The following is a 14,938-nucleotide window of genomic DNA, read 5'->3' as shown; positions in this document are numbered from 1 at the left end:
TTTTTTCCTTACGCTTTTGTCTTTCATAATGGAAATACTTTCCAGCTCTCCGGAAAGCTGTTTTGTATTTATTTCAAAATAGGCCCAGTATTTAGTATAGATATTTTCCAGGACACTATCATGTGAATAGATGTGTGTCTACACTAAATGTTGACTATTATGTCTAATAACCTACTCAGAATATTGGATTTATCCCTCCCTTAAGGGCAGAGCTTGGAGCCCGATTTGTTTGTACTAGTTGGAGATTTCAGTGTACACATATGGCAAGATCTTATACACAAAAGTAAATCATGTCAGGTTAGTTAAACAGAAACACCCTTTTGATCACTGCAGCAGATAAAAATTAAGGTTTGTCTTTGTCACTATGAGTTTCAGTTTGGAAGATCAATCTGGCCAATTTAAATGTTTCTACAGCACCTAGCACCATGGAGCTCTGCGGAATCTAGAGGGGAAAGCAGCTTCTCTCCAAGAGGGATAATCATATCCATATTCTCCTCTTTTGGTTAATTGTTAGCTTTTTGAATGGTTCCACTCTTCCTTCTGTTCGTGTGGGAATACTTTAGGGAATCCTCTCTATTTACAGCCAGTGGATTTATATTCCATGAGCGACTGCAATGGATTTGTGAGCGCCAGCACTGCTGCTTGGGAAATTCACAGGACATCTGAAATAATTGGGGTGCACAATGCCAGACTGAGTGTTACAAGGGATGATTCTAGCTAAATTCAGTTTTCTGGCTTGAAAATTACTTGTATATTCTTCCATCCTCCTGGAAATTCAGGGTGATCACAAATTGTCTGAAACACCTTTGAACACACAGTGAGGAACAAGGGTAGAGCTACAGCAGCACAAATCAAAGCTCCTCAGCCTGAGTTCAAACTTCCTCAGAGTTGTTCTTCTTCATGTTCAGCCAAAGAAACGGCTCAGGTTACACATTCAGATAAGCATTTTCCATACAAAAGATAACATTGTCCTCCTCTGTGTGTGACAGAATATTTACCAGGCTGAGAATGTGGCTGTTTTGGGACTGTTTCTTTTCAGAAATGTTTGTTTTAGTTAATTTTGAAGCAGAGGAAGAAGCAGCCTAGCCCTGTCCCATGATTAATGTAAGGCTGACCATGAACAAGATAATAATAGCCCCATCCTCTGGGAACCAGACCTCTCCCTAATTGCTTTATTGGCAATTAGTCACCATGTGTCACCAGACTGTCACCACCCTCACGTTCATTTTTCATGCTTTTTACAGAAAGTTACTGCTGACTCTACAGGGTGTAACAAGAGCTTCTGTTTATTACCAGGCTTTTCCTAGCTCTTCAAGGACTTGGTACTGATGTCCTGGTGAGGCCAAGGACTGGGACAGACTTTCGGGTTGAACATGTGTTTGTGTTCTAAGTATGCTGTGTCCCAGCATAGACTTTTCTGAACTAGACACATGACTTGGAGGGCTGAATTCCTACCGACTGAAATTGTGCCTGCAGTTACAGAGGCTAATTGTGATAATGGGGAGAGAGAAAACCACATTTAAAAGAGCTGGTTTGGGTGCCTCAGAATTGAACAAAACCATATGTGGGTTCTGATGAAGCTGCTTGGGGGTTTTTTTATGTAAAAATGTGGCTGTTCGGCCTATGACTTGAGAGGAAACATGGGGTTTTGCAGCTGAACTGGATGATGCATGGTCCTGGGTGGCCTGGGCCAGTTACCCAGCCTGTGTCAGCACCTCCCTACCTACATTGCTGCAGGTCTGCACAGGGAGGGAGGAAACTTCACCAACAGCACCTGGCTGCAGTCTACTGTGGTGACTGTCTGGACTGCAGAAAGTATAGGGAAGGAAGAATACATTTTCCCTTTGCTGGGGAGCCACAAAATGCATGGTGATTGTTGCAGATAGTGACAAACTATGGTCATTTTTCTCCCCAGGAAGATTCAGTCTCTGCAAACTGTATCTTGCAGAAGCCCTTGTTTGGCAACAGGCTTGATGATATTACCTTCCTCCCCTCAGATACTTTGATAATTAAGACATTTCTGATGGAAAAACAGTGCACTAATCCTGTCCCCTCCCAAGCACCACCCTTCTTGGCTTCTTCAGAAACTGATGAAGTAACCAGCCACAACTTCAGACACTTTGCTCTAAATAAATATCTGATTCAGAGTAAGATCATGGCAAAAGAGATCTCATCCTGAAATCTGTAACACAGCCTCTTTCCATTTAAGCACCGCTAGCTGGTCCAGCATTTGCAGTAGGCTTCATTTCCCATACTGCATCACTCTGGGCCAACCTAGCCTTGGAAAGAAGAGGTCACCCTGTGAGTTTACAGAACTGAAGTAGACAGTGCGAGAAGTATTTTTCTGCAAGGGTTTGACAAATCTGGTTCATCTTGATTTGCTGTGTAGTGTTAGGAGAGAAAATGAAGCAATCAGAAAAGCAATATTGGCTTAAACCACAATGTTCTGACCATTTCACATATAATTTGTGAAATTCTGTTTTGTCACTGTGCACTTTCCTAATTCTTTACCAAATTCTCCCATCGCCCTCCCCAAACAATCCTGCTCTCATTACTTGAAAATGATTTGAAGAAAGAAAAAAACCTCAAACCAAAACACAGCTTCCCAACCCTCAAATTAACTAGTTATAGATAGTTTCATTTAAACTTAACCAAAATTTCAGTTTTAGTTAGTGAAGCCTGGATCTCTGCTTCTAAGCACCTGAAACCCTTTCTTGAATCCCTTTGTAAAGATGTTCTGGTTTTGCTAACTTCTGCACCTAATTGTCACATTGGAGTATTCTGAGCTACTTAACACTGGGATCAACCTCAGCATGAGTCTCTGGAAAGAAGAGCCTGTGGTGGCTAAATTGTGGGAGAAGCTGTCTGCAACTGCTTTACAGGAAACATTTCCTGGCATATTTTTTTTCTCTCCCACTCAGATAGATGAACGTTAACAATTAACATAGGAAGTGTGAAGGAGCTAGCTTTCAGCATATACTTCATTTCACCCATCTGAATCACCTCACACATCTCTGTTTAGTCTATTAACTGAGATACTGTTAAAGTTATCTCCCAAACAAGTTTATTTAATCAGTTTTGGTTAGTAAAAAAGATACAGCCAACAGCTATTTCCCTCACATGGGCTTGCAGCTCACAAACAAAACAGCTCCCTGAAGAGCAAGAACAGATTTCATTGAGGAACGTGCTAATGAAAACTGGATGAGTTTCACTCATTAGGTGTAATTACTTTAGGTTTTGCAGGCTGTCTTCTATGGGGTGTCCTTCCTGGCTGATGTGTTGAGACTAATTAAGAAACTGCGATGTGCTAAGTGCGTAATTTCCAGCAGAGACCTTCTTTTCAGTGTCCTGGCTTTCCCAGTGTCCACAGTAAGTAACCTTTGTCTCTGCATGTTTGCATAAATGATTAGGGGTGTATAGCATCATATATATGTGTATAAAATAGATAAGAAGAGGACTTTCTTTTACCATTGGATTTGTAATGGATTTGGACAGTTTAGAAGAAGAAACAGTGGTGAACCTGTCATCATTGAAAGCAAAGCCTCTTGCACAAACTCGAGGGTTGCTGTCCTTGAGTGGACAAAGATTGACCTCAAAGGGTGAATGAGGTGTAACCTCTCTGTTAATCTCATGGTACAAATAGCTGGGGATTTATCAATTTAGGGCTTTTCTCTAAAGGGCAGCACAGGTCAGGAGGACATGAGAGAGTACCTAAGAGGCAGAAGAACCTCACAATTCCTTCTCTGACGCCAGTGCAGCTTTAAATAAGCACTGTAGAGAAACAGACTCACAGGGAAATAATTATAGTCGCAGCCTACGTCAGATTCATCATGGATTACCTACTCCCTCACAGACAATGCTGTTTATCAAAATGCTGTGGGTTGGACAGGAACTGATGGGTTATTTATACATGTAGGTACGCTCTGTGTGAGTGATGCCTGCAGCCACCTCTGCATCTCAAAGGACTGAGAAGCACTGCTTAAATATGGTCCATAAGCAGCTCAGCTAGCTGTCTCACTAAAAAAGTCCTGCCAGGGATGGAGACAGAAAGACCAGCTAATTTATCTTCCCTGCACAGCAGTATTTGTGATGCTACTGCCATATCCCCCCAGGCATCCTCACCATGCCCCCAGGACAGAGGCACAGTCTCATTCTTCCAGTATCTCACACTTCTGATTTCCAACTCCAAGCACAAAGTGTGCTCAAATACAAAGCCAGGCCAAAAAAAGTACAAATCAGCTTCCAGGTATCAGTAACTGATACCGGGGATCATTTCCTCCAGTTAAGTTCTCCCGCTGTAAATCCTTCACTGCTGGGGAAAAAAATAAAAATGGTTGCCCACAGCGCAGCTTTCACCTGCTGTTTAGGAATTAGGCTTATGAATTGTGAAGATAAGGGTAAATTTAAGTGAATGGTCTTACCAAGACCTGTTTTTACTTTGTTCCTGAGCAAAATACATGCTGTGGCTTGACAGATAGTCCCTTGAGGAGGACTTCCGGACCATCAAAAGATCCTATCTGCAAAGGGAAAGGGAGGGGGGAGAAATAAAAGGAGTTTTAAGCTAAACTTGGATTACACAGAAAATATCAGTGTCGGCAGTTTATAAAGGAGGTTTGTCTCCCAGTATCAACACAGCACTGCATCTCAGAATAAATGTGAGATCACGCGAGTTTATCCAGCAATATCATAATTTTTCATGTAGGAGATGTTTTGCATACTCAGAAATGAAAGCACTAGCTAAATTATGTTTGTCTTTCATTTTTAAATTTCTTTCATTTTGCGTTTTGGTTCCAGTTTGTGTCTATATCCTTTTGGACACTTTATACCTACAATCGAGAGCTGGTTTACCCCAAAAGCCTTGATGGAGTCATCCCACTCTGGTTAAATCATGCTATGGTGAGTAAGAAACACCTCAGCCTCTTGCAGAGAAGAGGGAGACTTGCAACCTGTCCCCCTCCATTGCATTGTGTCTCTTTCCAGAAGACTTTCACAGCTTCTTCTTTCTCACCTCCTCCTTCCTACTTATCTGAATCTGATGTTGAGCTGTACACAGCAAGCAGATGCCTGTGCTTGAAGCTGCCTCAAGAAGCCTTTTAGCACACAAGAAACGTCAGTGAATCAGTGCTTGTCAAACCTCTGAAGTCAATGAAGTGATGTGTAGTCATAAGGAAAAAAATCTCACTTATTGTAGCTCAAAAAAGAAATTGTGTCTGCTAACAGAAGCCTCTGAAATCCAAAATGGCTGGGAGTATAACAAAGCAGCTCTTAATTTTTAAAAAAGGTGAAATAACCAAAGGAAATCTAACAGCTCTACAGCTACTAAGCTAATGTGTGCACAGCTTCGAATAGCAGGATTGCAATGATTGTTTACAGATTTTCTATAAATACTTTCCAGATTTCTCCTTCATTTGCTCTGGCCGTTTTTGTGATGCGTTGAATAATCACATATTTCTCATCAGTCAAGTGTAAGGAGGCTGACAGTAACATGGAAACTGTGGGTGGATTGCAAGGTCAGGGAGGCCTCGTGGGGCTAATGGGAAGGGGGAGAGAAGGGAGAGGTTCAGAGCTAGGCTGAATAAGAGAAGCCAAAAAGTATGAAATAATTGCATAGAAGACTCATTTCTCTCCAGGCTTCATTTCTTAAGAACCACACTTTGCAACCCACTGCAGCAGTTCCCACTGAGTGTTGAAGGTAAATGTGGGAGGTTTTGGGGTGTCTGGTTGAGGATAGTGGCTCAAGGTTTGAGCAGCCACTTGATTTAGACAGGCGTGTTCAGATACTTGTGACTGGAATCTAGACACACATAGGCATGTCAGCACTGCTGATACCCCAGTGATAAACCACAGCCATCATGAACTTTTAACCTCATCACCTGCTTTCTGTCCACCAATTCATCTCCACCAAGGCCTTTTTGTGTTTGTCCAAACCTCTGCACAGGCACAAAAGGACACTACTCTCTCTCAAAACCATCATCTACCAAAATGAAAGATTCCTTATGTCCTCAGCAGCATGCTGGTTTCAGGTCCAGGATTTTGTATGGGCAACTGGTTTAAAATCTTCACAGTGGTGAAGGTGCTAGGGAAGGGGAGGGCACAGAGTAGAGCTGAAAGGAGATGGGCTTTGCTGCCTGATTTAATCCCAGCACACAGCTGAGAATTTGCCCTTTCCATTTCCACATTTGTTTATGACATGGGAAGGTTGAGAGGTGCTAGGGTATACATTTTTATTTCTTGCACGTTTATGTGTAAGAACTCTTTGCAGGAAACCAAACATATTATTAGTTGTAACTTCTTTCTTACCCTACCTACATCTATATTTCATAACAGAGTCATTCTGACAACAACAAAAAGCATTTCCATATCAGAAATATCAAAAATAGGTGTTAAAAAAGGAAAAACAATTCTTCCTGAAAATTATTTTGATGGGAGAGAAACTTCACATAAAGCAAATCTCTGTCACAACCTAGTATTTTATTTCTAAAGCTCTTAATACACTGCAGACATCTTGTGCTTGACAGTTCCTGGGTGGGAAATTTTCCTTCCAGTCACTACTGAGCATAAAACATCTGCCACCAGCATAGACTGATCCCTGCTATTGACAATCTTCATGTTTTGGGACACCTTTCAACAGGTGTCTTCAGGCTTAGCTGAGGCATTTCTTTCTTCCAATACAAAATATCCGCTGTGAACACCAGGGCGATCCAGGGAGATCCCGACACTTTAAGGGACATTCTCAAAGTTCTAATTGCCAAGCAGACACTTTTAATTTGGGCTCATTTCCTTGCACATTGCTATACATTATGGCTCTGAGATGACAGACATTTCATGGCAGACTGAGGTAATATGTAGCTGGCTTTGGTGGAAAAAGACATTGGTGTATCAGTAGTAAACGTCAGTGCCATGTCATTTGCAGTGGGAGTACTTCTTTTTAATCTCAGTCTATTTTAATGTTGTAAATAGGAAAAGCGTATGTTGTTTTGTAACTGAAGAGTAAACCTAAAAAATAACCATGCAAAAACCTACTGCAGGAATACCAAGTGCCTTGACTTTGTGGTGATGCTGCAGCACCTTCCTTGCAAAAATGAGCTAGCCATTTTTTTAGCTCACATTGACTGCTCTTGCAGTGGGAAAGTGTTTCTGCCCACCTGGTAGCCCAGAGTTGCAGAGAAAGCCCTACAGTTCAGGCATGTTTTTGCACTCTGAGAAAACATCTTCTGTTTTTGCAGAAAGGATGGCTAGTGCAGACAGGAATTTTGCTAATATTTGAAGGAGGCCAAGTATTCCAGACTATGTGAGTTTCTCTCTTTTCTCTTCTACTGAGTTAAACCCAAAGGCTGAGACTTAGTTTCCACTTCTGTTTGCCTGTGATAATTATGTTTTACCATCTTTATACAAAACTTTGAGCTTCGTGGATGAAAAAAACCCCCGCCCTGCTTGTGTCTCAAGTGCAATTATTTTATTTGTACAAGATTTTTGAAGTGGAAGATGGCCGAGACAAAAGATACACTGGCCAATTCGTCAAGTGAAATTGTTTATTTCTTTCCCAGTCATCTCTTTTCAAGCAACATCTGGATACTCTCCAGAAGGCAACTGACTGCTGGAGACAGCTTGGATTCAACCATATGCATGTATTATTCAACTTAATGGCAGTATTGGGGAACACTACATTTTGAAGTGCCTGACAGAATTGAATGCTAAACAAAGAGGGGCAATGGTGGGTCAGAGATCACTCAGAAATATTTTAATTACAACAAAAGATACACATCAATGTTAACCAGATGTGGTCACAAAAAATGGTAATGGTACAATTGTCTTATTGTAAAAGAAGGTTTATATTTTCAGTCTGTAGGGCACAGTTCTTGTAAAAAGCACAATTTTATTTTCAGGCTGCAGCTAAGTTTAGTTTGGCCATCTCTTTTTCTAATTTACTCTGTAGATGTGTTACCCTCTCACCTTTACAAAAATCAGCATTTTAGTATCTCGGGCACTTTACTGACACATGCTTATGAACTGCCCATGTTCAGAAGACTTTGTAAGCTAAAAAGCTGAGAATAGAAAAGGAGGGATGGGAAATAGAAAAGAAACATGTCTTAACTGTCAGACTTTCAGCAGAGATGACAACAGACCCCACATGGCCTGAGCCTCTGAAGCTCCTTTGCACTTTGCCCTGCTGTAACTAAGCACTACCTGAATGTGTAAAAGAAAAAAAAAAGCAAGGGAGTGAAGGAACAAGCTGGGTGCATACAAGTAATTTTCCTTCACTGAAGCAAGCCATCAATGCCCTAACACTAAAAATACAGGCAAAACTCACCATGTCCCCTTTTATCTTGGAACTTCTTTGTATATATAAGCTGTTTGTGTTCTACCCACCTAGGTAAACCTTCCCTTCCCTAGTGTGGACACACCTACATCAACAGAAATGGACTAGTGTGATTTATTTCCATCTGGAAAAGAAGCTATATGAATACAAATTACTCTTATGTGAAGGTATCTATGTGAAGGATTATATCTTACTACAGCTATTTTAGGAAGCTGCTGCATCACTAACCAAGTAAGGGTCTGCAAAATTGGTTTGTAGAACAGAACCCACTTGTCCAGGCCACTCTAACTGTACTCCTACTCCAGGTGTGTACAGAAGAAAAACCTCAGGTTCATCTCTGACCATCTTACACAATTCTCCTTGCAAGTGGTATTTAATGCTTAATAATTCTTGCATATTTACACAAGAGAGAAACATTTCCATTTGTTTGCATTTCACAGTATCTCAATTTTAAGCTGTCTGGCAACTATGGATGTTCATAGGCTTCCAATTACATTCAGCTTTTGGCAAAGAAGAAGAATGTGCGTGTGAGGGATATGGCACACAAAATTAATCACCCCACACATTTAAGAGCAAAGATGCTTAGCTTTTCCCAGCGCTCCATAGATTTTTTTGAAGTTTCCATTTTTGTTGACATAAGCCCATTTCCTCAGGGAGAAAGTATGTGTTTCACAGACAAATGTTATGGCAGGGAATCCTCCCGGGCTGCTGCTACCCCAGCGTGCACAGGTGCAGTCTCCATAACCCACCCTGTGAAGGAACAGCTGGAGACAAATATTCCACAGCAAAGGATGTGTCACTTCAGTCTCATGTCAACCTCCAGCTGCAGTGCAACATCAGTTTCTTAGACTATGTATCTAATGTCAGGGAGAAATGCAATTAAAATTCTGGCATTGACATTGAGACAAAACATTTGCTAGTAAGCAATAGGATATTCAGCCAGGGCCTTATTCCCAAAAATGCGTGAGTGCAGGCAGGAAACTTTATCTCTGAAGCTCTTTTACCTTTGGTCATACAATTGGTCTGATATTTCAACCATTTTTCATAATAATGCTCCCAAGCTACCTACACATCTCAGAAAAAGAAAATTAATATTGCTTTTCAGATGAGCATGAATGGGCCTGGAAAGGGCAGAAACAGATAGTAGCTGATGGTTCAGAGAGGAGTGCTGCTGGAATTAGATTGAGCAATAGCTTCCTGACTAATCTGCCACCACACCTGCTCAGTAACAGGACTCCTTGTGCCTCTTGCTCTATCCATAAAATAAATCTGTGGTTCCCTGAAAATGCACTGATGTCTGAGAGTATAAAAGACATGTAGTAACTCCAAGAGACAATTATTTCTTTAACTAAATGTGGCAATGTACTAGTTAAAGAAATAAAATGAACAATAATGGTTAAGCCCTTTCCACCCTGAAAAGTAAAGAGGTTAAGAGAGGAAGAAAAATGTATAGGGACAGATGGAAAAAGAAAATTTTGAAGGAGGCATTTAAAAGAAGAAAAAATAATAGCAAAATAAATCAAAAGAGGGAATTTATTCCAAAATTAGGCCAAGAAAGGAGAGCGAATACAGAGACTCAGAAAATTATGAGTATAAAACTAAACAGAGGTTATGGTGACAGGAAGCCATTTAGTTTTATTATGCTCAGATAGCATAGGCTGTAACTGTTTATGGAAGCATCTGACTGAAGGAAATTTCCATAGACAAGAGGATGTTTCCCAACAAAGAGCTAAATATCTGAATAAACACCTCAAGGATCGACCAATGAACACTGGCTTATGAGCCTCACAAGGCAGCACTGAAGTGGGTTTTTGATTTTTCTTTGCAGTAACATACCAATGGAGAAGATAGAAGCATGAGTATTGGCCACAAGTAGTTGTCAGCACACAAGCTCTGTGGGGAATTTGACTGAAAGGAGAAACATGGGCAGTTTTTCAAAAGCACTTGATGATCTCCAACTGTGCCCAGTGGAGTTTAGTTTGGCCAGTGGTAACTGTGAAAAATATCCCTTGCTAAAGTCCCACATGTTAATGGAAAGCAGACATGGAGGGTATGTAAATGCAGATGAATTAGAAACAAACAGCTATGGTCAACTGAGGCATTATTTCCTTCACTCTGGAGTCAAACGAGGTCAAACCGAGTCAACTGCGACACGCGTTAGGCGTACAAGTGATCTCAGCAGCTCTGGGGAGATTATTCATGTGCTTAAAACTCAGCCTAGGCTGGAGCCTGCAGCTGAACACAAGCTCTACCCAGCCCTGTCTTCTCAGCCCCAGGAAACTTGCTTTTACTTGTATTCTCAACGGCAAAATGAGGATATAACATTAAATAAATACACAAATTACTCAAAATATGGGAAGTAAAAATTCCATATGGACTTACCAAATACTGGAAATAATATTCAGAGAGGACTATTCATCTCAGTTTAAACTTGTGAACCTGAAATGTATCCTGGGAAGCATACAACACAGAGTAGGAAATAAAAAGTAATGAAACAGGAGAATAGGAGAATGTTATAATTCCATTCTTCTCTGCGGGAGATAAGCTAACATGCCAATATTTCAGATGGAGTTCAGCATATGTTTAAGAAACTTTATTTCCCCTGTATTCATATGCCAGAGTTTATGAGCAACAAATAGAAATTTGCAATTTTATAGCTAATTGAGATTCACCTGAGTTTGTCAGAAAAAGGAAAAAAACCCAAACCCAAGTTAAAACTCATAATAAGTGCCAAAGAGAGACACAAAGGATTTTAAAACTGAATGTTTGCAGCAGAATTCAGATTAAAAGTATGATTAGTTAAATAAATGTCTCTGATAATTTTAAAAGTCCCATAACCTTTGTCTTTTCACTATAGAAAAAACCAAATAAAACAACCAAACCTGGCTTTTAAAATACTTCCGTCCTTACAAAATTTGTAAACTGAAATCTTTCCTCGACAAACAGATGTTGTTAGACAAGTAAATACATTAATATTTCAAAGAACATAAAAATAAATACAAACAGGCTTCCTGCCAAGAGTGGAAAAAAGCTCTCTGATTCAGTTTGGTTCATTGATGGCCTGATCAGTAAACATAGCTATTGTTTTAGCCTGTTTTTCTTACCTTGGAGTGTAATAGGGTTTTTTTCTCCCTCTGTGATAATTATTTTTGACAGTTTCACTGTTTATATGTGAAACAGAGAAACTGTTAATTGAAATAAAAAATGAGTCACTGTTTCCAGCGATTTTTGCCAACGTTTTGATCTATGTCAATCTGAGTTTAATTATTAAGTTTTCTTTAAAGGAAGAGGCAAAACTGTATATTTTAATTTGGCCCAATACAAATACTGCACTCCTCAGACGTGTCAGTTTAAGGATATGAAACACAGCTAAATAGGGTTGAAAGCATATTTAATGACAATGCACTAGAGACCTATGGTTAAAAATAACTCTAATGAGAAAATACTTTTTTCTTTATATTAAGAAGGATATGAGGAGCCTTTAAAGCCTTTCAGCAGATATGATTAACAATGATATATGGTCTATCACTAATGATGTTGCCAAAGTCAACGTCTCTCGGCTGTGAGAACGAAATCATGTGGAAAGCCAACTGTGTGTTGTAGGCAAAGGGCAGGCTTTGCACCCTGTAGCCATCCACGTGTTCCTCTGGTGTCTGTTGTATAAATATGCATCTTCTGTCATAAATATGCTCAGCTATTCAATGGAAATTCCACTGTAATTTTACTGTTAATAGACAAATTTGACTTTGCAGAAATAGATGAAATAACCAGTAGACCTATAGGATAGCAGGAGCGCAAGGGAAGATCTTCCCACATGTGTACTGCCCTAGGGTGTATATGGACATGAGAAAGAATCTGGGTTAAAAAAAAATAGAGAGAAAGAAGCTTTATATCCACAAAGGGAAAATGACAAAAAAAAATTGTGTTTGAAGGAGCTGAGGACTGTTGTAGAAACCTGTCTCAAGAAGGCATTTGGACAGCAAATTTAAATGGCTCTACAAAAATCATGTGTAGTTAATATATATGGAAAAATATTTTTCAAAAGATCCAATTATTTGTACAGAAGACACTGCACAGAGTCATACGCCAGTGACATCATTGGACTTGGGAAGAGAGTAGTTTTTCTATGCCACAACAAATTTCTTTCTTTTTTAGTTTGTATTTCTTCTTTCAAATCAGGATAGATCCAAGACCTTTAACAAACTTTACAAAACAAGAGGCAGACAGCACCACTCCTGAATGCTTTTGCTACTCTTGGACATGGAATCACTCTTCCAAGCAGTGGGAAGCTCAGAGAGTCAGAGAGAGCAGAAATTTCAACCTACCCTTCCACTAAACTCTTGGCTATTTCCAAAAGCAGCCAAATTTTCCAGCTTTGCCAATAACTTTCAAACTTCTATTGATTTATAGGCCCCTGAGCGTTTTCTCCAACTCCTACGTAAGTGGAGGCACCTGACTAAAAATGGTTAGTTAAGTGAATTGACATTTTCTAAATCAACACAGAACAAAAAGAAGATCTCTCAACAATCTTTTGCAACTGCTTCCAGTTTGCTGTACAACAGCAGTGCCAGTGCACTGTGTGCTGGAGCAGTAGGCTATCCCTTGCCACCCACAGCTTGTTGCTCCCTGTATCATGCTGTCTGCATATTGTTTGTGTGCTGCTGAAGGGCCCCTCCTGCCATCCAGTAAATGGGGCCACTCACTCCAGGAATGCAAATGAGAAATTTTAAATGGGGTGCAAAGCTCTGCTTTTGTCTCTTCTTCCCCTGTCCTGTGGGATTCATGCACTGTAATGCAGCAAAAAGATGTATGAGCTGAGAAAGAGAAGTTGGATCAGCAAGTGGAGATGTTGGTGGTCTTGGTCACAATAGCTTGCTCCCATCAGAAGAGCAGATCCCTCATTTCTTCATACTTTCATCCTCTGCTTTTGAATGTGTTCACTTGCACTGGCTGTGGAGTTTGCGCAGCCCGTCAGGCTGGGTCAGAGATGCCCAGAGGGTGCTTGGCAGAAATCACACTCCACTTCTTGTCTAGCTTCTCCTGCAAAGGGCTGGCCCAGCTCCCCTAGGTGGTTGCTGTCCTGCTTGCTCATTATATACTTTCCAGTATAAAGCTGCATCTTTCTTGAGGAACACTGAGCCACTCATCTTTGATCCAACACATTATGGACATGGAACACTTGCCCATTGCAGTCATCACTGTATCAGCCTCTTAAGCCTTTGAAACTTCTCATTTTTCTTTTCTATCTAGAAGCAACAAGACATTCAATGCATTCATTGTTTCTATGCCTGTCTTTGGGCTGCTTTCCTGTTCATACTTCCGGTCTGTTTGTGCTGCCCTTTTCTGGGTGTGCTCCAAATTATCTGCACCTGTCAGAACGGGGTGCTCTAAATCAGAGACAGAGTGCCAGCCAAAACCTTAGGCTAAAGCCTAAAAGTGAGGACAAAGTACAGGTTTTCCATCATTGCTGCCTTGCATGGGCATTTTGGGTTTTTTCAAGGACAAACTATTGACTGCCCATGGAAAATAAACTCTTTTTTAGAATCACTCTAAAAGCAGCTTAACACACAGATTTCGGACTAAAAGACAGTTACAGGAATTGTATATGACAGCTGTGTGCACCGAAGACATTTTTCTGGTTAAATGAATCCATGAATCACTTGATATGAGACCTGTGCGATCAACCAAGCAGGTTGTAGAGCTGAGGAATATCTTTGTGAAAGAGAACAGAAGAAAATCTCAGTGCCAATAAGTGAGAGGAACTGGAACATCAAATAAATCTTTTCTATCTCTTTTCTCTGAAAAATGATAACTGAGGTGGAAAGGTTATTTTGATAGTAGGACAGCCAGGTATGAATTGCAGGTCCTGGAGGTGCTGGGTGGGCTGAGAGAGGACATGCAGCTTCCAGTGAGCTGTCTCTTTGCAGCAGCAGACAGAGTTTGATGTCTGCCTCTTAGATAAATAGATACAGACTGTTTTCATACACAATGTATGTAGCTCAATGTTCATTTAAAGAATTTAATGTGCATTTGTGACAACTTATGCTATAAATATACAGCAGTAAAACTTTGACACCATATTATCATATCAGATACTCAGCACAGTTTCTGACAGATACATACATTGAAAGTACTAGAACCACTTCCTTAGCACAAGAGGAAACTTATACCATACACCAGCAGGTTGTGCCTTTAGGGAAAAATAAAGATGAAAAAAACTCAAACCTCAAACATTAGTTTGGTATTTTTTCTGTTTAAAAGTCTATCTGTCTTTCTCTGTTGTCCTCCTCCCTACCTACCTCCATCTACCTATGAAATTATTTCCTTGTTTAACAGGAATTTAACTAACTAGTCAACTACAGCTGTTGCTATAGTTTTCTCCTGTTGCATCACATTGACAGGTTTTGCTGTGTTGTTCCCCAACACTTTTTTAAGCTTTCTGTCCTAGGTATTGCAACTTGAAACTATTACTTTCTTGCAGAGGGAATATTACAAAACTTTTAGTGGGGAAATTTCATCCAAAGAAATTATTTTCTGAAATTTGTACAAATCAGTCAACAAGTTGAGGCATTAGCATCCCAAGAGCCCCCTCATTGTCCATTTAACATCTGACCCAGG

General features: G+C 40.2%; 1 protein-coding gene across 1 annotated transcript in view; it reads left to right on the top strand.

The window, feature by feature from the left end:
* The window catches only part of ADTRP (androgen-dependent TFPI-regulating protein), a 29,479-nt gene that overhangs the window by 3,659 nt on the left and 10,882 nt on the right, over positions 1-14,938 (top strand). The window contains exons 2-3 of the mRNA XM_009076551.1: positions 3,235-3,369; positions 4,795-4,896. Coding sequence (XP_009074799.1) covers positions 3,235-3,369; positions 4,795-4,896 — 237 coding nt within the window. The remainder of the gene's footprint in view (positions 1-3,234; positions 3,370-4,794; positions 4,897-14,938) is intronic.

This window comes from Acanthisitta chloris, unplaced genomic scaffold (genome assembly GCF_000695815.1).
Source record: "Acanthisitta chloris isolate BGI_N310 unplaced genomic scaffold, ASM69581v1 scaffold7516, whole genome shotgun sequence".
Taxonomy (NCBI): Eukaryota; Metazoa; Chordata; class Aves; order Passeriformes; family Acanthisittidae; genus Acanthisitta; species Acanthisitta chloris.
This window is presented reverse-complemented; position numbering and strand designations above follow the sequence as displayed.